Source organism: Salminus brasiliensis, chromosome 9, assembly GCF_030463535.1.
Source record: "Salminus brasiliensis chromosome 9, fSalBra1.hap2, whole genome shotgun sequence".
Classification (NCBI taxonomy): domain Eukaryota; kingdom Metazoa; phylum Chordata; class Actinopteri; order Characiformes; family Bryconidae; genus Salminus; species Salminus brasiliensis.
Genome location: NC_132886.1, coordinates 9,552,180 through 9,577,559, shown reverse-complemented (window position 1 = coordinate 9,577,559; position 25,380 = coordinate 9,552,180). Strand labels below are relative to the sequence as shown.

Below are 25,380 nucleotides of genomic sequence, written 5' to 3'. Positions count from 1 at the left end.
TAGTGTTTCTGGAACCTGGCCTGTAGGTGATGGTGAAATGAAACCACCTGGCCTGGCGAGGGTTGAGTATCTTGGTCTGATGTAGTTACTCTAAGTTCTTGTGGTCCATGATTACCAAAAAGGGGAAAGTTACCCCTTCTAACCAGTGACGCCACTCACTTATGACCATCTTGACCGCTAGGAGTTCTCCTACCGCGTAGTTGTGTTCGGTCGCCGTCGTTTTTTGTCATTGTCGTTTTTAGTTTGTCATTATTCCTGTGTCTTTGGGAGAGGACAGCTCCCACCCCAGCGTCAGAGGCATCCACCTCCACCGTGAACATCTCACGGGGTCAGGGTGCTTCAACAATGGGGGCAGAGGTGAAGATGCGTTTAAGTGCCAAGAAGGACTCCTCCATCTGTGGAGTCCAAGACACCCTCTTTGGGGCCCCTTTTAGGAAGGACGTGTAGAGTACTAGATGGCTAGCGTACTGACATCTCGTTTGCAGCAGCGGTAAAAGTTGGCAAAGCCCAGAAAAAGGTGGATTTCTTTAACCATGGAAGGAGTGGGCCAATCAAGAACAGCCTGGACCTTGGCTTGGTCCATAAGCACACCTTGTTCGCTAATGATTTACCCTAGGAAGCTGACCCTGCACAGCTGGAAAGCGCAGGTTCACATACATATGGTTAGCCCTGAGTTTGGTCAGGACCCGGCGGGCATGCTGTATGTGAGTGGGCAGATCAGGAGAGTACACCAAAATGTCATCCAAAAAGGCCACCACAAAGTGCACAGGACGTCATTGGTGAGTGACTGGAAGATGGTGGGGGCGTTGGTCAGGCCATAGGGCATGGCCTGGTACTGATAATGCTCCCTGGTGGTGAGAAAGGCTGTCTTCCACTCATCCCCCTCTCTGATGCACACTAAATTAAGTAGGGTAGTCAATACATGGACTAAGACCCCCCCCCCTTTCTTCTTGATGGAAAAAGAAACATAAGGCCACAGGGGACTCCATCGCCCATTCCTCACCAACCCCCAGTGGAAACACTTACTGTGTTCCAGGGGGTTGTGTGTGGGCTCTCTGTGTATGGACTGAGCACTCCACAGTAGAAACGGCGCCCCTCCTGTGCCCTCCGATGATGTTCTTCTGGCGTGATTCCGAAGCAGAGGGGGCTGTCAACGGGGGGTGGTCTTTGTGAATGGTGGGAGTTGAAACTGGGTCTTGGCTGAGGTCTGAGACCTGGATGAAGTGGTTTGACTCAGGAGGTGTTCGAGTCGGATGGCTAGAGAGGCCAGTTGGTTAAGGTTGAGCTCATCACGACACGCCAACTCCCTCTGCATCCGTGGGTTTAACCCATCGCGAAACATGGTTGAAAGAGCTGCCTGATTCCACCTGCTACTGAGTGCGGAAGTCGAGGGCATAGCAAGCGACTGAACAATCACCCTGAGTCAACCGCAGAAGTAGATCGCCTTTTGAGAGCCCTTCCCTTGGGTGCTGAAACATCCCCTTGATGCAAGCTCCTTTTTTACGTCTCTTCCCATGTAGCTGGACCAGGTGGCTAACAGTCTCAGACATGCCCACCAACGTTTGAATGTCGTCATGCCTGGTCAGGCGTGGCAGTGAAAAACTAGGAAACACTTGCAGGGAATGGATGATGCAAGACTTTAATAAATAAAGGCTGGATAACACAAGATGGGATAAATCAAGGCAGCAGCAAACTAAGAGACAAAACTTAGGAACAATACAAACCTGGGACTGGGATGAGCAGCTTGAGTTTTAACAGCCACTTTTCACCTCGCACCTGGAAATACATGAGCTGCCGGGACGTCTGACCTAAACACAAACACAAGAAGTGACTTTGACACTCAATATATATATTGAACAGATCATTTGAATCTGTTCTTTATTTAAAGTTGAAACCCCAACTCCCCATCTCTCTAACAGAGATGTGTTGACTTTGAAAATATGAAATGTAGACAAAATATGACTGTACTTAGAATACAGGACTGGGGAATGTGATTTCTATTGGTAGCCTTTTTCACAATATTGATTAGGTGATTTAAATATGTAACAAATAAGTAACAAAATTTTAAATAAATAAAAATACATTTATGCTAAAAACTTCATAACTTTCCATTATTTTCCACCAATCCACCTTTGCTGCCATGCAAAAACCAATGTATCTCTAAAATGATATTTGAAATGATACTCCATTTTTTAGCTTTCAATGGAAGTCAATTTAAAAAGATTTTATTCCAAGTCATGTTGGAACTTTTTGTATTGGTCTATGCATCATGCATTTTTACACTTAGTAGGTAGGAAATGTCATGTTACCATGTAAGCATCAAAAAAACATTTTATATTCTGTTGAACAAGTTCTAAAAAATGATGTTTGGGAGGAGGAACATGCCTTAAGCCCCTCCTCCTCATATTCAAACCATATATGAAATTCTGTCTTGCCCTGCCATGTCCATGATGAGGTTTTGTGCCCCACCATCAGCCTGTCACCTCCATTTAACTTTAGCTACTTATCAGAGAGGAGATCTGACCTACTAGCACAAGCAGAAGCCAACTGAACTCCAGTTATCCCCCTTCTTACAGTCTCCTCCAACATTATCATATTTTGATGGCATGATCCAAACTCACAATCTAATACACCCCCCCTCCCAACACACCCCACATACCAACACCACAGTTTCTTTTAGAAAAAGGGTTGAGTATAACTGGTCTGAGAGATACATATATAAGGTTAACAAGTACAGATTTAGAAGACGAAAAGCACCGTTATAATGCCTTCATACCCAAATGACATCACCCTGTCAAGAGACTCTTTGTACAAGAACAGCACTCCAAAATGCTATGGAGTCTATGTTAGTCTGGCTGTAAAACGCTGCAGGTTACAGTAAACTTACCTTTGCTGTTGACTTGTTCTCTGTCTGCCATGGAGCTGATTTGAAGTGGGTCGAATGTTTTATATTAAGAGGAGAGAGAAAACTGCTGCAGTTGTGCCTCAGTAAGATGGCTGTGAGACTACAGTGCTACTTCCTCATGTAGACGATGATGATTGTGGCCTTTACTGCACACTCCTTTAGGCTGACCATTGCACTTAATGAAAAGACATTACAGCACAATTGTAACTAAAATGCAGTGACAACTACTACCCTATAAGTCTCACCTGATAGCAAAAATGTCTAATAATCCAAAATATCTGAAATAATAATAATAATGATAATTATAATAATAATAATTTTGTAATTATAAGCAAATGTAGCAATAATAAGCAAAAATGTAGCAACAATAAGCAAATGTCTTACAAAACTTCCCATATTTGAGTCTATATATATTTATATTATAATATTAGTTTCTCAGATTATTAACCTGCAAAACGTGTGAAGTCGAGTCACATCACACATTTAAAAGTGTGAAGTTGTTTCACACTAATGAATGCACAAAACAATCCTTCAAGTACAACACCACCCAGGACGCCTGTAAGTAAATGCCAATGAAGAAGCTTTATTAATGACAAAAGGGGAAAATTTCTCTCCTGGAGCTCACAGAGCCTAACATCAACCTTATTCTGAAAAAATGAGTTTTCTTATCTGCCCACAAAAGTCTCAGATTGTGTTCACCCTGTCTCACTCCAGAGTTCACAACACAGCTCCGTCCCCAGCTCCAGTCTTTTCCGCCATACTGAATCCTCTTTATTTCAAATCATCCGTCACTTCCTGTTTTCCAGTTCCACAGCTGATCATCATGAACTGACATCATCCCATCACAAGCCCTGCATCCCAGTTCTGCTGATTAGCCTCCACAAACAAAGACAACATAGACTGAGTACAGTTCTTCAACCAACCCATCAGTTTGAAGATGGTAGGGAGATTCATTACTAGTGGGAGTTTAATAGTCTGCACAAGTCTTCAAACAGATGGGATTAAAAGTTTTTCCCCTGATCATTATCTACACTGTGAGCTGCACATACCTACAATCACACTCTTCTGCTAACACCTCTGAAACAGTTTTGTCTTCTTGGTTGAGTAAAGAAAATGCCTCTATCTTGCCTCTATAGTATATCTATATTCTGTGGAGTTGACTGTAAAGGGCCCAGGATATCTAAAGGCTCTTGTTGCATAGGTTCTAATCATTGGAAAAAGAGGGTCACATGGGACTGGACAAAACCAAACTTCTGAACCCCCAAATGCCCCCCAGTAAGATAATTGTGCAGCATAGTGGAATCATACACTTCAGAAGAACTGTCTGAACCACTGCAGGCTAAATGGGTCTGATGGTCACACTGGCACCAAACTTGCTCATCCTGTATCTGCAGTTGGCCACACCTGGGCATATTACTGTAGCAAGGGATATTTGTAAAGAACTATGGATGACTAAGGTGCTAAATTAATGGGTTTGACTTCTATTAATCTCATAAAGTGTTGAATGAGGTGGATTTTGGGAGAGCTCATTTTTACTAAATTCAGCTTTGTCATTATACTAATACAGGCTTGTACAGTACAACCAGGCACTGTTAGGCTAAGTCTCCGATGCAGAAGAGGTAGGAAATACAATAGTGCAAGGTCAATAGACAAAACATGAGACCGGCTGCACAGACAATAACTACAAAGACCATAAGTACAATAAATACAAAAATACACAAATACAAACATGTGCATGTGCAAATGTGTAAACACCAACCGATTATCCCTCAACAAATCCCTTATTGCTGACATTTGAGTTGGAAGTAAAGTAACCCTCTTCTCATGCAGTTATAACTGTTTAACCAGATCATCTATGGCCCAGTGTGTTGGTGTTTACTCCCTGTATTGGCTCTCTGTTCACTCACATCACAATATTTATTTTAGTACAGAGAGGGATTAGAGGGTTTATAGTACACATGGTATTTTAGTACAGAGCGGGATTAGAGGGTTTATAGTACACATGGTATTTTAGTACAGGGAGGGATTAGAGGGTTTATAGTACACATGGTATTTTAGTACAGAGAGGGATTAGAGGGTTTATAGTGCACAATGTATTTTAGTACAGAGAGGGATTAGAGGGTTTATAGTACACATGGTATTTTAGTACAGGGAAGGATTAGAGGGTTTATAGTACACATGGTATTTTAGTACAGGGAAGGATTAGAGGGTTTATAGTACACATGGTATTTTAGTACAGGGAGGGATTAGAGGGTTTATAGTACGCAGGAAATTTTAGTACAGGGAGGTATTAGCAGGGTTTATAGTACACAGCCACAATCTACAGTGTGCTGCGCAAGCCGCAGACTTCAACAGATAACAGCGCTGAGAACTTTGAGAAACTGGACCACATGGAGGTGCTGGTTGTAATGTCTCCCTCTGCTGGCCTCAGTGGGGAGCTCAGGCACAGGCAAATGTGCAAGGCCTAAGCCCTTCACCTGGGGCTCATTTCCAGCACACAGGTGCTGTTCATGCTTGAACTGATTAGGACTCACTTTAAGCACCTTTAATCACTCCTCACCACCCGTCTATCCTTGCTTTTTATTTATGCGGACCGGAGCAGAGGTGAGTGCTCGAGTTATTTGTCCCACTTTTCTGAATCTGAATTTTCTTTATACCGCCCTCAGGCCAGGCCATTCTCTTCAGGTGTCCTCATGTGGGTTCCTTCCACTAGCCTTGGTAACCACCATGCACTAGCTTAAGCTATACTCTCATGGTAATTGCTTCAAAGAGGAACAGTGAGGTTCAGCCATATGCTCTAACTACTCAGGCAGGACCCTAGACAGTGAGATTGTTGATTTAGTGAGAGTGCTAGGGAGCATGGAGTCATAGCACTTACCCTGTAGGTGAGCCAAGGTCAGAGAAGAGCAGATGAGATGGACCTCGTTCCACAAAACCAGAACTTCCAATCACTTTTCAAGATGTACTAATGACTCCTCAAAGCAACTCTACCTAACACACACCTGCCTTTACAGAGAATCAATAGACTTAAACCACAAAATCCATGAAATAATGTCATGGATACTAGGAAGGATACTGAGAATGCAAAACAGAGAGGAAAAAGCCAGACTGTACACAATGCTCCCTTTATTTCTGAACATTTTATTAATACAATAAAGATAATTTCAGTCTTTCAGTTATTTTAAGTCAACAAATGTCAGACAAACAACCAAACAAGCATTTTCACACTTATAGAGGATGACTGATCATGACTTGCTTTGGTTTACAACAATATAGAGCCATCAATATCAAAGCATGACATGACCTCTTACACATTAAAATGAAATGAAATGATTGAGAGTAAGACCTTCAAATAAATTGATCTTTTTAGAAGGTGTCTCTGCTGGGTGATCATGTAATTTGCTACAATACAGGGATGTTTATATAAATTGATGCTGTCAAAAAACCCTTAGCTTTTAAATAGACATCAGTGTAAAAAGCTTTTATTCCAAGTCATTTTGAAGCTTTTCTATTGGTCCAGTCATCATGAAATTTTAACACAATGTAAAGAACAACCAGATTCACATTGTTAGTGAAAAAGTGAAAAAACAAAAATGGAGATGCAAGGTTTTTGCATGAGAGCATCAAAATGGTAAGGGCTACTCTGATAATTTTAACAAATATAAATAATGAAAGGAAAACCCTTGACCCTCTACCTTGCTGTCATATTAGTCATTCAATTTTTTCCCCTTAAATTGAAGCTTTTGCTTCACAGACACGTTTGAATTTTCTATAATTTACATTATTACATAATGTATTCCTTAAATAATAAGTGTCAGTGGTTAATTGCATCAGACCACAGTTCCCTCTTTTCCAGGTATAATACTGGTGTCTGAAGAACAAGAGAACAGAAATAATAGATTACTCTTCACACAGTGATCCATTCTCAGAAACCCATTAAAACACTGGAGTGAGATTTCTAGAACTTTATATTAACGTTCAGACTAAACTCTAAGATCAGATCAGTGGTGTGTTTTCAGTGCTGTCTGAAACCTACATTGATGTTGTACTGAGTTTTGTTCCGTCTAACCAGCGCCAGTCTCCTTCCTTCACAGCGTCAGTCAGACCGATCCAGTAGTATTCATCATTATTCAACTTTTTTATGAAATTCTGTAACAGAATCATCCTGCTACTTTAAGACTGTATTCACTGTACAGAACTAGCACACATGAGAATTTATCAATAATAATAATAATAATAATAATAATAACTATTATGCCAGTAGCAGCTATAGTAGTAGTATTACATTATATCTGACCATCATACCTCTTCCTCTGGGGTGTTGATGATCACCAAGTCTCCTCCTACAGCAAGACAAGCATCTCTACTAGCAGTCCAGGTCTTCTCATCAGTAGAAAAGTAGTAGCACTTCCCCATGAAGTACTTCCAGCCTTCAGCACAACAGACTTCATCCACATTCTGAGCTGCATATTCACAATGATGGGAAACTTGATGATGATGATGATGATATTTAATAAACACTTTCAAGAATTATCTTAAAAACAAAAATATTATGTAAAAACAATTGAAGGTTTTTAATCTTCTCTTTAAAGGCTCTCATGGTTAAGACATGTTTCCCTCACTATAACAGTCCTTCCAAGGCTGAATCATAATGATTTTTAAAAAGTTATTTTCTCAGTGAAAATAAAGTTTTCAAAGTTTTTTTTCCTTGAGTGAGGATCTTAATGCTGCTCAAATACTTAAAAAATCTAAAACATCTAATCTATTTTATTTTATTTTATTATTAAATAATCCAAGATGGCGCTTTGTTTGTTTTAGTTGTCACGTGTGAACCTAACACGGTCACATACAGCGCTGAGGATCTTCTCAGCATCAGGCACTCCATGCCTAACGGAATCACTCCCGATTTCTCTTTATCGGACTGTTTTCTGGACGTTGTAGTGAGCGGAGTAGCTGCGCTCCTCAGCCGCAGACGCAGGCGGACGCGCAGACGTGGGAAACGCAGCGGAGCGCTCGTCAAACTCCGCCAGCGCGGACTGCGCACAGCGCTTCCCAGCTTACACCTGGCCAACCTCCGCTCACTAGGCAACACAATGGACGAACTTTCACTTCTGAACCGGACCAGCAACGACTTTTCTCTCTCTGCGGCGCTGTGCTTCACTGAGACCTGGCTCACCGAGGCCGGCCCGGACAGCGCGCTCCAGCTCGCCGGCTTTCACCTCCACAGAGCGGACCGCGGCGCGGAGACTTCGGGGAAGCTTAGAGGCGGAGGAATCTGCTCCTACATCAACCGCGGCTGGTGTTCAGACCTCACTGTGTTCATGAAAACATGCAGTCCTGATCTGGAGTCTGTGTTTATACTCTGTAAACCCTTTTACTGCGCGCGGGAATTCTCCTCCGTGGTGCTCGTCGGAGTTTATATCCCACCAAGCGCGTTCATGCGCGGGGCACTGCGCGCCCTCACAGACCAGATCACCAGCGCGGAGCACCAACACACAGAGTCTGTTTTCCTCATTCTTGGGGACTTCAACAGAGCGGAACTTACCAGTGAGCTGCCCAAATACAGACAGCATGTTACCTGCCCCACCAGGGAGAGTAATATACTAGACCACTGCTATACTGTACTAAAGGGTGCATATAGCTCCGTTCCCCGAGCTGCTCTGGGCCTATCTGACCACTCTATGGTCCATCTTCTCCCAACCTACAGACAGAAGCTCAAGTGGGCCAAGCCTGAGGTTAGTACTGTGAAGAAGTGGACCAGTGAGGCTAAAGAGAGGCTTCAGGACTGTATGGAGTTAACAGACTGGTGTGTGTTTGAGGACTCTACAAGCGGCCTGGATGAATATACTGATACAGTGACGTCCTACATCAGCTTCTGTGAGGACATCTGTGTTCCGACCAGGACTCGCATTAGATACAATAATGACAAGCCCTGGTTTAACGCCAAACTGAAGCACCTGCGACAGTCCAAGGAGAACGCATTTAGGAGTGGAGACCGTGCGCTCTACAACAGGGCTAGGAACACACTGAACAGAGAGATCAGAGCTGCAAAGAAGAGCTACTCCACCAAGCTGAGCAGACTGATGTCCACTAACGAGCCTTCAGCCGTCTGGAAGTGTCTACACAACCTCTCAGGTTACAAACGACCACTCCAGAAGACACCTTCTACTGTAGGTTTGAAAAGCCCAACTCCACTCAACAACACACCAGTTCACACCCTTCTGACTCCCAGCCATCCATACAGCCCCCCCTGAAGATCTGTGAAGCAGACTTGCACCGACTCTTCAAAAAACAAAGAGTGAAGAAGGCACCAGGCCCAGACGGAGTGTCACCCTCCTGCCTGAGGAATTGTGCAGACCAGCTTGCTCCTGTCTTCACCAAGATCTTCAATAAATCACTGGAGCAGTGTGTCGTACCGGCGTGCTTCAAGCGCTCCACAATAATTCCCATTCCCAAAAAGCCAACCACCTCTGGACTGAATGACTACAGACCTGTCGCACTGACCTCTGTGGTCATGAAATCCTTTGAGAGGCTGGTTCTCACCCACCTGAAGGAGATCACCAACTCCCAACTAGACCCCCTGCAGTTCGTGTGTCGGGCCAACAGGTCTGTGGACGATGCAGTGAACATGGGACTTCACCACATCCTCCAGCACCTCGACCAGCCAAGTACATATGCAAGAGTTTTGTTCTTGGACTTCAGCTCCGCCTTCAACACAATCATCCCCGGACATCTACACACCAAACTGACCCACCTCAGTGTGCCAGCCTCCACCTGCCAGTGGATCACAAACTTCCTCACTGGCAGAGAGCAGCAGGTGAGGCTGGGAAAGATCACCTCAGGAACCAGGACCATCAGCACAGGAGCTCCACAAGGCTGTTTTCTCTCCCCGCTGCTCTTCTCACTCTACACAAATGAGTGCACCTCCACGGACCCCTCAGTCAAAATCCTGAAGTTTGCAGATGATTTGACAGTCATTGGTCTCATCCGGGACAGTGACGAGTCTGCCTACAGACGGGTTGTGGAGCAGGTGGTCCTCTGGAGCTATCAGAACAACCTGGAGATGAACACAGCCAAGACAGTGGAGATGAGAGTGGACTTCAGGAGAAGTCCTCCAACCCTTCCAGCACTCACCATCCTCAACAGTACTGTAACGGCTGTGGACGCCTAAAAGTTCCTGGGCACAATAATCTCCAAGGACTTGAAATGGGACTGCAACATCAGCACCATCGTCAAGAGAGCTCAGCAGAGGCTGTACTTCCTGCCTCAGCTGAGGAAGTTCAACCTGCCCAAGGAGCTGATGGTGCAGTTCTACACCGCCACCATAGAATCTGTCCTCACTGCATCCATCACAGTGTGGGGCAGCTTAGCCACCAAACACGACACCCACCAACTGCAGCGCCTCATCAGGTCTGCAGAGAGAACCATCGGTGTGAAGTTGCCCTCCCTACCGGACCTGCACACGGCCAGAACCAGGAAGTGTGCAGAGAACATCGTCCGTGATCCATCACACCTTGACATCACCTGTTCCAGTATCTTCCCTCAGGTCGGCGTTTCAGCCAGTTGAAGATCAAGACCTCCAGGCTACAGAGAAGCTTCTTCCCACACGCCATCACACTCATGAACAGCTGAACATTACAACAATACTTTCTGGATACAGTCTACTACATACATACATCCTATCCAGATGCTCTCTCACTCTCCTTTCTCTGTACTGCACTTTATTTATCTGATAGTGTCTCAGAACAACCTGTACTACCGTCTCAACCAGTGACTCCTCTGTTCTCCATATTTATATCTATTTAATCCAGTCTGCACTGTTCTTTACTGCTGCACTTAGCACTTTACTTTAAATATACAACTCTGCACATGTCAAGTTTACAGGTGTGTCTGTGCGTGTATGTCACTGTGTGTGTGTGTGTGTGTGTGTGTGAAGGTTGGGTGTGTGTGTGAAGGTTGGGTGTGTTTGTTACTTCTGTAATGTCAGTTATCGTGCACTGTGAGCTACTGTAACCAAAAACAAATTCCTTGTATGTGTAAGCATACTTGGCCAATAAAGTCAGATTCTGATTCTATATTATGAATTATTATTATTTATATTATATACATTATTACAATGTTTTTGGTTTAACATTTTTTTTAAGATCTTACCTGTAGGATTACAGCTCTGTTTTCCTTCTTTTTCCTTAAGCTGCCTAATTAGCTCTTCTTTATCTGAAGTGTCAGAAAAGTACATCAGAATGTTAATGCAGAAGAAGATCAGTTTAATGACCGTAAAGACTGTGGACAGGTATGAACTGATCAACAAGAACACTGAGAAAACTGAGTTCATATGTACAGACAGTACTGGCTAACTCTTACTGCATTTAATTCAAGATAAGCATCTGAGACTGAAGGACACCTAATGAGGGTAACTGTATTCATTATTTCTCACAGGGAGTTTTTAAACCAGTTATATATTACATCCTTATAAATGATGTATGCTCAACATAGTACCCAATAGGCTTTTTTGACACTCTTATTATGATGGTTCTCTATAGATTATATACAGATGCTCAGAACAGTAACATACTAGTAGAATTGAGTGGATTGCTAAGAGACATGTTTAGGATAAAGTGTAGTTTCTGAGCTGAAATTGGGGTTTAGGTTCAGTGCTAATTTCCTTTACTGACAATAGGGGGAGCTCAGAAAGCAAGAAAGAGCAATTTTGCATAGTTCTGCTTTTAAGTAGTTCATCTACAAATAATCTACAGTGACCCAGCAAAATAAAGAGTTATCAACAGTATAAACAGACTGTTTTCACTCCTCCAGTCTGCCAGATAATCCTTCTCCAGCAGTCTGATTTCTGCACCTAGCAGTTCTGAACTGTCTCCGGTCCAGAAACACTGATCATACAGCTATGTGTAAAATAAAGCAGTCTAACTTCACTAATGCGTTTAATTACAGATTTTGGAGGAGAAGATGATACAACACGGGGAAAGGTGTAGCCGAGTAATTGGCAACCAACATAATCAACTGTTAAGGCATGTACACACTTATTGGGTGCAATTGATTCATTTACTAAAATTAGTTCATTAGTGGCCAAGTAATAGCAGTGTTTAGTTCAATTGGTGAGGTCATTCATTCAGTGTAGTAACTGGCCCTTATTTATAAGAAGGAGGGCAGCAATGTTGGACCTGCTGGTTTGAGCCCTTTCTCAGTGAGAAAAATGGATTATTTCAGACACTGGATTAGAGAGGAGGAAACATATCAAGAAGGGCTGAAAATTATTGGTTGCTCAGCTAAAATGTCAGATGTTAATTGAGTTCAGGCCACATGAATATAAAGCACTTATCATAAAGATTCACTGCTGTTATTTTTGCACATAACTGTACATACACTCCCTTCTCCCTCCATGATCTTATGTATACTCTCCTAAAAGACCAATGCTGTCTGGCTGACGTTTGCTTAAGACAACATGTATAGGCCAGAATTCTACTGGAAGGATGTTCTGTGGACAGATGGATTCAAATTCAGAAGGATGTCAAGGCTTAATCATAAGTGTAGCAAGACAATGTTAGCACAGCATGTTATGTTAGCACAGCAGGCTAATAACTAAAAGCTTACAGATTAATACTGGAAAGCATGAAACCTCCTCTACTTTGGCTCTTTATCATTTAAACCTGCATCCTCTGAGCACTTTGCCAGTATCAGGCTTGTGATGTGCTTTTAGCTTTAGAAGCAACATCTGTAGTTGGCTTTATGTAAACCTTAAACATCTGCAGCTGCATTGTTGAAGGGCTGGTGTGGCTCAGCGGTTAGAGCTCTGAGCTGTTGATGACAGGGCTGTGGGTTCAATACTCGGGTTCGGCAAGCTACCACTCTTCACCCTTTCTGCTTCCTGTCAACTTCAAATTTCTTCTGATCTGCTGGTATTTATACCTTTGAATGTGTTCAGTTTGTTTTTTGATAAATTACACATTTCATTACACCTTCAGTTAGTCTGTTGTTTTTGTGTTACATGTTTAATGTAGTAAAAGTAAAGTTGTGTCTCACCTTTGATTAGTTTATCATTTTCCTCCTGAAGTTTCGTATTAGTGTAATTTTTCTCTGAAAAGTCAAATCAACACGTTACTTCAAATGAAGATTAGACTCACGGGCTCTGTCAGGGATTTTGGGCCTCATGAAAAGATATAACACTGAACACAGCTCTAAATCTAACAGAATACTCAGCTAAAACATTTAGAAAATTAGAAAAAAAATTTCTCAGACTGTATTTTTTCTACTTCATGCGAGTATAAATCTACACATCACTCATTACACGTCCACTTTTGATAAAACAGTAAAGTTAAGTCTCACCTTTAAGGTCTGTCTGGAACTGCTTGATTATTGCATCTTTTTCTGGAAAGTCAGAAAGTCACATCAAAATCTTACTGAGAGTGAAGATCAGATCAGTCACAGTAAACTGTGAGGACAGTGTAAGAAGACTGAAAACAACCTGAATAAGTTCACATAACTGGACAAATTAAGACCCTCTGTTCATTAAATCAAATTGGTTGGTTAAACACTTAATCATAGGTCTGCCTCCTCTAATTTGGCTCTTTATCATTTAGACCTGCATCTTCTGAGCCCTTTCCCAGTGTCAAGCTTGTGCTGAAATGTAAGAAGCTTTCAATTTTAGAAGCTACAGCTGTAGTTGACTTATCATTTTTTTTTTCTTGTTCCACCTTAAATGATGCAGCAGTTTAAAGAGCAGGTCTGCAAGTGCCAGGATGGACACAGGATAACCGTTTTAACAGCGCACCATATTTAAGGCCAAATGAAACAGTAATCTAATAAATACGGCTACTCTCTTCTGATCTGCTTGTCCTCAAAGTTTTATTTTCACAGATCATTAATCATTCTGTTTATAAAGTTTAATAAAGCAGAAATAAAATTATGACTCCTTTAAGAGAAATGCTCAAGTTTTTCTTTCATGTTTGGAGCTGCTTGATTATTTTATGTTTCTGAAAAATCAAGAAGTCCTATTAATATCTTAATCAAAAATACAAACATTCTCTTATTTAAAGTTAAATAATTAGTTAAATAGACAAAAGTAAATAAATTATAGAATTAAAAACAAACTACTCAAACAAAGTTATAAAACACAATAATATTTGATTGAATGTCCCTTAGCGAGCTGCACACTGACCAAATGCTTTTGCTGGACATCAAGTTTCTAGTTGGATATTTGACCTCTCTTCTAAGCAGATAGTTCAATTAAATTTAATCACAGGCCTAGCTTTTAAGCACAGTCTCCATATTTTTGGTAGAACTAAAGACAGAATGTTGGGAAGGTCATTCTGGAAGATTGTCAGCCTGCTGTATCCATTCCTCAATCACTTTTGATGTGATTTTGGGTGACTGTCCTGTTGGAACACCCAGTTGTGAAAAGGTTTAACCATTTAGCTCAGTGTTTCTCAACCCTGGTCCTGGGGGCACAGTGCCATACACATTTAATGGTTTTCCTGCTTTCACACACCCACTGCAACTCTTAAAGGACTTGGTAAATAACTGATTAGCTGAATCAGGTGTGTTGTGAGAAGGGGAAAGCAATAAATGTGCAAGGCAGGGTTCCTCCAGAACCAGGGTTGGGGAGCCTTGCTCTGGCTTATGGTTTATGGCCAGACTGAATATTTCTGACGGTCCTTCATTATTTCATGCACTTCATGCAAAGTATATCAGTTCCACTGGCAGCAAAACAACAGAGCCTGACTCTACCACGCTTAACAGTTGATACAGTGTTCTTGGTATTTATTGCCTAATCTTTACGCATTCAAAATAACTCAATCTGTTCCCATTGTACTGTGTATTAGTCAATCCATTATGTTTAATATCTTCTCTGTTCACATTTTAATGTTTAATTTGGACTGTGTTGATTTTAGAAAAACAAAAAATATTGTACACCAAATTCCTGTTTATTTCTATGAACAACTTAACAAATCAAGGCTTATTACTCACTAGTGTGTATTACTCAGGTACTACAGGGACTTCTGCACGAACTGGTGTGGTTATTTGGTAATAGAATTTTGTGAACACTTTCAGCCTGCCAGCAGGCTGATGGCCATTTAAGGGGTTAAACATATATGTGGTACTCTCAACCGGCACCAATAAACAAGAAAAGGAAAAACATGGTAATTTCTACATTAACCAGACATCTATTACCAAAGACCAGCTCCACCAGTTTATACAGACTGTAGTTACTGAGTAATACACCTTAGTGTGTAATAGGTCTTGGAGTGTAAAGGGTTTAAAGATGCTTGATGCTGTTTCCAAAATTGAACAAAACACTCTAAAGTAGGAAGCATGTTTGAGTTGCTAAGAGTGAAGTCATATTTTAGGGATGCACATTTAAAATGCTGCCTGTGCAAACGCTCACTTCCCCCTTCTCGCTCACTTCTGACAGAGAGTAGTTCAGGGTAAGATTGTTTTATAGCTTTTCTCTGTCTGATGCAGTTTTTCTTTTGATAAATTACACATTTCATTACACCTTCAGTTAGTCTGTTGTTTTTGTGTTACATGTTTAATGTAGTAAAAGTAAAGTTGTGTCTCACCTTTGATTAGTTTATCATTTTCTCCTTGAAGTTTTGTATTATTTTCATTTTTCTCTGAAAAGTCAAATCAACACGTTACTTCAAATGAAGATTAGACTCATGGGCGCTGTCAGGGATTTTGGGCCCCATGAAAAGATATTACACTGAGCCCCACAGCTCTACGAATTCTTCCAGAATAGTCAATACTTTTAGAAAATACATTTCTCAGGCTGTATTTTTTCCTACTTTATGCGAGTATAAATCTACACATCACTCATTACACGTCCACTTTTGATAAAACAGTAAAGTTAAGTCTCACCTTTAAGGTCTGTCTTGAGCTTCTTGATTGTTTCATTTTTTTCTGGAAAGTCAGAAAGTCACATCAACATCTTACTGAGAGTGAAGATCAGATCAGTCACAGTAAACTGTGAGGACAGTGTAAGAAGACTGAAAACATTGTTACCCTGAATAAGTTCACAGAACTGGACAAATTAAGACCCTCAGTTCATTAAATCAAAAAGTCAGAAGTTTGTAGAGCTGTACAGTTTTACTTTTATATACTGTACATATATAAACAATTTAAATGATTTACATGGTTAAAATAATAGAATTATTGAAAAATATTTTCAGTTAATGAAAATTACAAATTGACAGAATTTGCTTAACAGATTAACAATTGAAAGCATAGCTCTGCCTCCTCTAATTTGTCTCTATCATTTAAACCTGCAACTTCTGAGCCCTTTCCCAGTGTACAGCTTGTGCTGAACTCTAAGAAGCTTTGAGTCTTAGAAGCTATTGCTGCAGTTGACTTCTTCTTAGATTTGTTTGTTCCACCATGTTTTGGCCATTTAAGGGGTTAAACAGATGTTGTACTCTCAATCTGCACCAATGAACAAGAACAGGAAAACGTGGTCATGTCTACATTAACCAGACATGTCTATATTTAGCAGATAGAGCCTTTGGTAGGAAGTGATCTCACCATTGTTCAGTACAACTACATCTACACATTATTTTAAGTTACTCTAAAGTCACTTAGTTGGAGATTATTTAAAAGAGCTACAATTCTTAGTTTCTCTTATATTTACCAACTGTACTTTGCTATTGATATTAAATAAACACTAGTAGTAATGTAACGTGAAACAAATCTCTCCAGCATTTTCAATACGACTTCTGCCATTGCATGTTTCTGTCTTGTTGATTAACCCCTTGGCTGGTGGGCCAAAAGTGTTATTACAAACTATTACCAAAGACCAGCTCCACCAGTTTGTACAGACGTCTCTGTAGTTACTGAGTAATACACCTTAGTGTGTAATAGGTCTTGGAGTGTAAAGGGTTTAAAGATGCTTGATGCTGTTTCCAAAATTGAACAAAACACTCCAAAGTAGGAAGCATGTTTGAATTGCTAAGAGTGAAGTCATATTTTAGGGATGCACATTTAAAATGCTGCCTGTGCAAACGCTCACTTCCCCCTTCTCGCTCACTTCTGACAGAGAGTAGTTCAGGGTAAGATTGTTTTATAGCTTTTCTCTGTCTGATGCAGTTTTTCTTTTAATAAATTACACATTTCATTACACCTTCAGTTAGTCTGTTGTTTTTGTGTTACATGTTTAATGTAGTAAAAGTAAAGTTGTATTTCAACTTGAATTAGTTTATTCTTTTCTTCTCGAAGTTTCGTATTACTGTCATTTCTCTCTGAAAAGTCAAATCAACACGTTACTTTAAATGAAGATTTGACTCACGGGCGCCGTCAGGGAATTTGGGCCCCATGAAAAGATACAAAACTGAGGCCAACAGCCCTACGAATTCTACCAGAATACTCAGATAATACTTTTTTAGAAAATTAGAAAATAAATTTCTCAGACTGTCAGGCTGGATTTTGTTCTACTTCATGCAAGTATAAATCTACACATCACTCATTACACGTCCACTTTTGATAAAACAGTAGAGTTAAGTCTGACCTTTAAGGTCTGTCTTGAGCTTCTTGATTGTTCCATCTTTTTCTGGAAAGTCAGAAAGTCACATCAACATCTTACTGAGAGTGAAGATCAGATCAGTCACAGTAAACTGTGAGAACAGTGTAAGAAGACTGAAAACATTGTTAACCTGAATAAGTTCACAGAACTGGACAAATTAAGATTAAGACCCTCAGTTTATTAAATCAAAAAGTCAGAAGTTTGTAGAGCTGTACAGCTTTACTTTTATATACTGTACATTTATAAATAATTTAAATGATTGAGATGGTAATAGAATTATTGCCTGAAATTAGAGAAAGCACTTACTGACTTGCCTCTAAATGAGAAATATATACACTGATTAAGAATAAGTACCATTTACTGCCATTGCACTGCAACACATTGGAATTCAGCCAATGCATTTAACCCATCCGTGACTGTGAACACACATACACTCGTGTATTAGGGCAGTGAGGACACACACCTCAACACTCTGGGAGGAATTGGGGGTTAGATGCCTTGCTCAAGGTCACCACAGTTGTGGAAGTTCTCTAACATGTATTGGCCCAGAAGAGCTCTTGTATAAAAGCATATTTTGCAAAAAGCGGAAATGACTCATGAATTGGCAAACTAATGCCATATGTGATGCAAAACCTAAATATATGTTTTTAGAAGTTGCTACTGGGTTTACTGAATGATTTTTAGGCTTTGTCTGGCACAACGTTCACACACATTGCAAATTCTGACACCAACCTGTTTCTTTATGTGAAATGTTACCAAGATCTGGGGAACAGAAAGAGAAGATCCAGTCTTCATAACCAAAAGAACTTCATAATCAAGCGAAAAGCTTTACCTTCTGATGACGAAGACGAGCCTGGCTGTCCATATGATTTCAGCAAATACAGGTAATTGGTATTTAAAGATACAGTCATGTCCATTAATATACAAAAACATATGTATGGGTATATGAGCTAAGACTCACAGAGCACTGTAATGATGAGGCCCACAACAAACAAGATAGCGCACAGAGAACGCAGCAGCAGTCTCTCTTTAGCCCATCCAGGGGTCACTGTCTCAGGTGAGGAGTCAGCAGGGTCTTGTGGTCCAGGCAGGTTGGGATGACTAAGATCAGCTGCCAGGAGAGAAATGATTTCCAAGAGTTTCAAGAGTAATCTCAAGGTTCAGCATTTGAGAGAACTAAACCTGGCACAGGAAGTAAGGAAAATTGTGTTTGGTAGACTCTTTATTGTAACCATGTTTCTTGACAATTAATCTTATACCACTGGAAAGTGTTTTCATTTCCCTTTTAAATGCCACATTTGTAAGGAACATACATGCATGCATTTGTGGAATAAGCAGTAGAGCCAAGTATGTGGGTTGCGCCCATTAAAAATTTGCTGAATCTTCTCTGCCATTGCCAAACAGCTTACTTTGCTGTTGCTATTGACACTTGTTTTAAGCTTCTGGTACCCCCAGGTACCAAAGCAGGCATCCCAAGAAAATGACCCCAAAAAGATTGTTTCCTCATCCTGTTAGCAAGACAATATGGCCGACGTCTCTCTGCCCAGACAATCCGGAACAGACTGTACGCAGCCAATCTTCAGTGATAAGTCCAGATTCTGTCTACAGCAGTTGGATCATAGGGTCAAAGTGTGGAGAAGATGCGGAGAACACTATGCTGATTGCTGCACTGATAGAGAAACATCTTTTGGTGGAGGCAGTGTGATGGTGTGGGGCGACTTCTCCCTCACTGGAAAAATGAAGCTTGTCATCATTGGAGGCTCAATCTCAATGCAGAGAGATATCAAGATGATATTCTGCAAACATTGGCAATCCCATAAGTCTGGGACCAACAACGCTCCCCCCACAGAGCGGGGTTTATCAGAGACTACCTGCAGAATTTGAGAGTGGAGAGGATGGAATCAGCTTGGATGTGCTGTTCGTGCCAGAGTGACCAACACAACCATGTTGTCTGACTTGCGACCAATGCTGGCTGAAGAATGGGATGCCATCCCACAGCAGTGTATAGCTAGGCTGGTGACTAGCATGTTTGTTAAATGAAGGAATATGTTTTATTTTCCTAATCTTCAATCATCCAGTCCACCAAACACCAAATGAGTAAATGGCAGAATAATTGTTTGGCAATGGCAGAGAGGCTTTGGCCAAATATTCATGGATGCAACCCACATACTCTGCTCTGCTGCTCATCCTTCAAATGCATGTTTCTTACAAATGTGGAAGACTTTCCAACAGTATGATTAATTGTCAAGACGCATTGTTACAACAAAGAAATAATCTACCAAACACACATTTCCTTACTTTTAGTGCCGTATTTATGTCCATGTAGTACAATAAACCTACTTTACATTGGGTTTGATTTCATTTATGAAAGGTGAATTCAGGGTAGATGTGAATTTGTGCACATTTTATATAAATATTTTTCTTTTTATTAAAAGTCACTATAACTGATGTCAAATTAATGTAAATCCTTCATAAGATGAAATCTGAATGAAACAAACCCTCCAGTCCATTAACATTTAGATTTATTGGACACTGCTCACAGACCCTAAATAAATTCCTTTCAGTCCAAGCTTACAATTTGTTTCTGTGGTTATTTAGATTGACTTTAATTTCAATTTAGATTAAAGAATTTGAACTTACTGGATATTATTTGAGTGGTGAACCACTCTTAGCAACAACCTGACATGCTTGTCACATGGTGGTGTGCAGTGTTATGCTGATGTAAGTGTTCCAGGCATAGGGTTGCTGGGTATTGTTCCTGGGAACAATAATTAATACATTTGAGGTCAGGAAGACTTCTGTATTGTTGTTTATATGTGTGGTTTATGCTGTAGGGCTGGTCAGGATAATAAAGAGCAGTGAGCTTTCGAACTTTGTGATGACAGAAGCAGCAGCACTTCCAGTAAGTGAATAACAGTGTTCACACATCACACAGTAACACTGCTGACCATTTCACACACTAACCTGTGGTATTATTTGTGGTTTGCCCATGGGAGTTTAAAAACATCCCCTTATTCAATAACATACAGTGACCTGTAGAGTCAATTCATGTTTTTGGCTCCTGGCACTATCTATTTTCATATTAAGCTTGTCCTCACCATATCAATGTGTTGTCATTCCTCAGGCTACCTTGGGCGTACATTTATATATTTTTATTTATATTTTTGGACTGTGTAATGACTAAAAGAATGGGCTACAGTTGAAGTATCCAATAGTACACCTACCTGTGTCCGGTTTCTAGTAAAGTGGTCTTTGTCACTGTCACAGTAGTTAATACCTCTGCAGTGCACTGGGACGTGTACCTAATCAAACGACTGTTAATCTGTTAACCCTTCTTACACAGAAAGACTTCTTACACAGTAAAATGTATTAGTCAGTAACTGCAGGAACTTCTGTACAAACTGGTGGGGAATAAAAATGTGTAAAAACCCTTTAGGCCTGCTGGAGGTCCATATGCTGTTTAAGTATATGAGTTTGTTGTTAGAAATATTGTTTATTTGATATTTGAACTTATTGTTAGTGAGCATAAGAAGATACTACTGTTTTTTTTCAGTGGGGAAAAGAGTTTGATAAATATTTGTACTCACCATCAGGGGCTGTTTGTGTATTTGTCTGGTCTGACTGGACAATATGAACTTCAGAGTATATGATGTCATCGCTGATGGCTAAACTCCCTGGTGGTTTAAGACAACAAGAAAAAGTGCTATATTGAGGCCAATGATAGAGAGAGAGAGAGAGAGAGAGACTGACTGACTGACTGACTGACTGACTGACCGACCGACCGACCGACCGGTCGGATTTGTTCAGTCCCAACAGCAGCTCACCTGATTAAATAAACTAGATATTGCTTGGGAACTGGAGATACTGGTCTTCCCTGAGGAGAGGTTGGGCTTAGTTTAAACACACTCACACCTAACTTTACATATACTTATATGTTTATTTGAGTATTTGTCTTTATTCTAATATCAGTGCTTAAAGTCTCAAACAAAGCCTCACTTTCCAGATAAACAGCTTCATGCATCAATCTTAGTTAGATTAACTTTTTTTAGTCACTGCACACTTTATACCAATGATCTGAAAAGCTGTGAAGTTGGACCGACCCTTGAGTGATATTTCACACATCTACTGACGTCCAGAACAAAACACAATACGTTCACAAAGTCAGTCAGTCTTTCCCCGAGCCATTACTATAATAAAGTGTAGTTAGACAAAACTATAGGATTTCTACAGTGCTGTACAATATTTATACTATCTACATTCTTACTATAACAAACTGCGTATTAGATTAGATTTTTTTCTTCTGTAGAATTTCCCTGCAGTTGTGTGGTCTTTTAGAAAGCCAGGCATGCTCACCACATTACACCAAGAGTTTTTGGACAACACTCCTAACTCCACATTCAACTACCTTGATAAAAGCATCAGCCAAATGCCGTAAATGTAACTGTATGTATCTCAAACTGGAACCTACACAATAAAACCACACCAAACATGAATAGTGCATCTCCTGTTTGTAGGAGATACTTGGTAAATTGTTTTCAAACTACGTTTCAGGAATTCTTGTAGCCTTTATTGTTCAATCAACAACATTTTCCAATCACTTAACCAGACATTTCTCTTCCGTGCAGAATTCGTCCAGCTCAGAAGAAAAGCAAAGTAATCTTGACACTGCCCTTTAAACTTCAAAACATGAGACACTTTCCTAGTTTTGGCTGGAAGCAACATAATACAAAAACTGTGCACCAAAGGGATCTTAGGATTATCAATAAAACTCATAGTAGAACTCAAACAGTCGTAGACCGTGCCTAATCCTCCATGAAATGACTGATAGTATGCAATTAATACAACCCTGTTATTCCTTCACTGTACATATCATTAGTCATTAAAACTCACCTTTGGAAGGTTCATCCTCTTCTTTTTTCCCTCGATTTTTATATTTCACATTGGAGTAAATGGCTGCCATCAATGCTCTTCATGGGTGGGTTATCTGAGTGAGTCTTTGAAACCGATTCAGTGGAGTGTGGCACTTCCTTTTTTGTGTCATTCTAAATATAACACAACTCTCCCACAATGCATCCTCTACATGTGCACTAAAACAACATTAGTGGTGGAGGGTTTTTTTGTCGCCAGTTCCACACAAAAAAAATGTCCCGTTACTTCAGTTGTGTCAGTGTACCACAGCGTACCACAGCGCTCGCAAAATTAGCCTTTAGTGGCAGAGGAGGTCAACATTCTCCATCTATAACAAACCGAAAGCAAGCTTGGTATGATTCAGATATGACTAAGTGCACCTTCCTCCACCATCAGGTCAGCTTTTTTTTTTAAAGTTATCATTTCTGGTTCTGCTTTTACATCCTGACAAGAAAAAAACAAAAAAAACAGCAGTGCTGCATCTGACCTTCTGAGGTCCTGTATTAACACAGCAGAATGTATTTATACTCTGAAAGGAGACCTGCTCTTTGTTTACAATAGTCCAGTAACAAAAATAGTCAAAGTTCTCCAAAGTAGAAGTACTTCACTACTGTACTTGAATACTTAAATACTGTATCTGTATCTACTGGAGGTTTATTTGTTTTTACTTTTACTTCACTACATATTTTGGATGAGTTTAATATTTTTACTCTGTTACATTGTTTATGTGCTGCATCATTACTGGCTACAATTATAAAAACGTTCCGAACCATTTCAAACCCACATTATCACCACCAGAGCGCTAGAGGGGGGCCGTCACCGGGTTTGATGAAGCCGCCTCAACATTGAGCAGAACAGGCGATCGAGCCGTGAGCGATCATGCTGGTGTTCTTCCTCTCACTCCGCTGCTGCAGTGAGGACACTATAGCTGGAGCTCTGATAATTTATCTAAGGATGAAGAAGAAGAATCACCAGAAGAAACTCCTTCATCTTCACCTCCTGCAAATACTTGTATGTGTCCGAATGGCCTGAGATCTTTCAGCTGTAGTTGAGTTTACAGAAAGTGAAGCTCAGGGTTTACGCTGCTCTCCTCACTGGTTTTACAGATGAAACTCTTGTATGTGGCGGATTGAGTCAGGTCTGTTCAACTTTCTCTCTTTTGGGCGAGTTTGTTTAGAGAGTTAACTGAAGACTTGTGTTCATGAACTCTGTCTTCTACAGTCCTGTCCTTCTACTACAGCCAGAGGAACTGAGACAGTTATTAAGTCTGGGAACTAATATAAACAATGATGTGTACTAATCAACATGAACACTATACAATAAAAACTACATATGTCAATACTTGTACTTTTACTTCTGATACTTAAGTAGTACATTTTAGAATAAACTACTTGCAATACTTAAGTACAAACAATGTTGAATACTTAAGTCTGGAGCTTCAAGAACATTTCTACTTCTACTCAAGTCAATTTTGTGATAGAGCTCTTGTACTTTTACTTTTTTTTACTTGTACTTTTACATGTCTGTCCAGTATGAAACATTGACTAAATGGTTCTTTGTCTGGCTAAATGACTCTTCAGGCTCATTTTGACTCACCCTGGTACCTGCTACAGTGTGCTATTCAATATGATCTAAACCACAAGAGGCCTACATCCTGCCCTCAGAGTATATTTTTTTGTATATGAGTGTTGTACAGATGTGAAAGCCTGATATAAAATGGCCAAAACTTACTTTCTTCTACTATCAGGTCTAAAAGTATTTGAAGTGACGTCATTTTTAATGTTTTAACCAAATTCTTAACCAAAATAAGTGTTTAGGAATTCTAAACATTTTATATAGTCCCTCGTGTTCACAGGCTCAAAAGTTGACAAATAACTGATGAGCAGTTTCATGGCCAGGTGTGGTTTGAACCTATCGCTAATGTCTCCCTCTGCTGGCCTCAGTGGGGAGTTCATGCACAAGGGCTGGTCTCCGCCTCTCACCTGAGGATAAGCTCTAAGCACACAGGTGCAGTTGATCACTGGACTGATTAGGACTCCACTTAAGCTCATTTGGTTGGTGTGCTAGAGTGGAGTCTTGTTGTACTTACTTTTTTTTTTTTTTTTTTTTTTTTTTGGACACTCTTGTCTGTCTGTGTCTTGACCCCTGCATGTCCAGGCCATGAGTTTTTCCTTAGCCCTATTAAATCCCTTTTGCACATGCAGCCTTCCTCGACCTCGACCCACCATGCCTGATTAAAAAAAAAAAGACCCATCATGGGTTTCTAAAAACCTTAGTAAGTAACCAGATCAACACTTTGGTACTTTTTAAAAAATAAAGACTGCTTTAGTGAGCTCATCACTAACAGTCAGGAAGGCCACAAATTACATCTAAAGTTTTAAAGCAAAATTATTTAGACAGATAAGACCAAGATTAAACTGAATGTTGCTGCTGTCTGTAGAAAAATCTCTATTTTGTCTGTTTTTAGTTTTCTTTATGGTTTGAACCCTGTAGCTGCTCTGCACACTGTAAATAAGTCTGGCAATTAGACCAATAGAAATACTCTGAATGACTTGAAATAGACATTTTGGAGATACATGCCTTTCTTGGGACTGTGACGATATTGAGTATAGCTGCCAATAAAACTGTCTCTAGTGTTTATTAATTATGTGACCGCTGATACCAAGTAGCAGGATAAATGTCTAAAATAACAAACAAGCATAAACAATAAAAAAAGAACTATATACTCCTGAAAATAATAGAAATATAAATAGACAAAAGGGTATTAAACCAAAAGGAACTTCCCTGAAGATTTATGAGTTTAATAAAGCTAACACAGAGTTGGTTTGAACAAGTTGTGTCAAAGGAAAGGTGTTTCTGGTGTTGTCTTGCTATTGTCTTTTATACAGTAGATTCGAAGACCTCCATTGAGCCAATCACGGACCTCCTTGTACAGCAACACAGGTGCACAAAATGGAACACACAAACACACACACTGAGAGAACTAGTAAAAAAGGTTATTTCCCTCGATAACATTAATAAATAAGTATCCTTCTGGCTTACT

The 25,380-nt window shown here is 40.3% G+C and overlaps 1 protein-coding gene and 1 long non-coding RNA gene across 2 annotated transcripts; one reads left to right on the top strand and one right to left on the bottom strand.

Annotated features, from left to right (window-relative positions):
- Window positions 1-6,016: 6,016 nt before the first annotated feature.
- On the bottom strand, window positions 6,017-22,658 carry LOC140561990 (uncharacterized). The gene is made up of 13 exons (XM_072687336.1): window positions 22,320-22,658; window positions 21,017-21,103; window positions 18,391-18,540; window positions 18,162-18,191; window positions 17,415-17,456; window positions 15,776-15,817; window positions 15,478-15,531; window positions 13,244-13,285; window positions 12,941-12,994; window positions 11,057-11,119; window positions 7,211-7,368; window positions 6,942-7,054; window positions 6,017-6,776 (listed from the first exon to the last, which is right to left on the bottom strand). The coding sequence occupies exons 1-13, from the start codon at window positions 22,387-22,389 to the stop codon at window positions 6,635-6,637; spliced, it is 1,047 nt and encodes a 348-aa protein (XP_072543437.1). The 5' UTR covers window positions 22,390-22,658; the 3' UTR covers window positions 6,017-6,634.
- LOC140561994 (uncharacterized) lies at window positions 18,159-23,658 on the top strand. The gene is made up of 3 exons (XR_011980116.1): window positions 18,159-18,313; window positions 20,264-20,331; window positions 23,136-23,658. It is a non-coding gene; the product is annotated as an uncharacterized lncRNA (long non-coding RNA).
- The last annotated feature ends 1,722 nt before the right edge of the window (window positions 23,659-25,380 follow it).

What these genes read in the sequence shown, in the direction of transcription:
- LOC140561990 (XM_072687336.1), bottom strand. Translation starts at nt 22,389, where the DNA reads ATGGCAGCCATTTACTCCAATGTGAAATATAAAAATCGAGGGAAAAAA. An exon ending in AGAGGATGAACCTTCCAAAG is followed by an intron (nt 21,104 to 22,319) that starts GTGAGTTTTAAT and finishes TTAAACCACCAG; the next exon opens with GGAGTTTAGCCATCAGCGAT. An exon ending in ACAGAGCTGTAATCCTACAG is followed by an intron (nt 7,369 to 11,056) that starts GTAAGATCTTAA and finishes GTGAATATGCAG; the next exon opens with CTCAGAATGTGGATGAAGTC.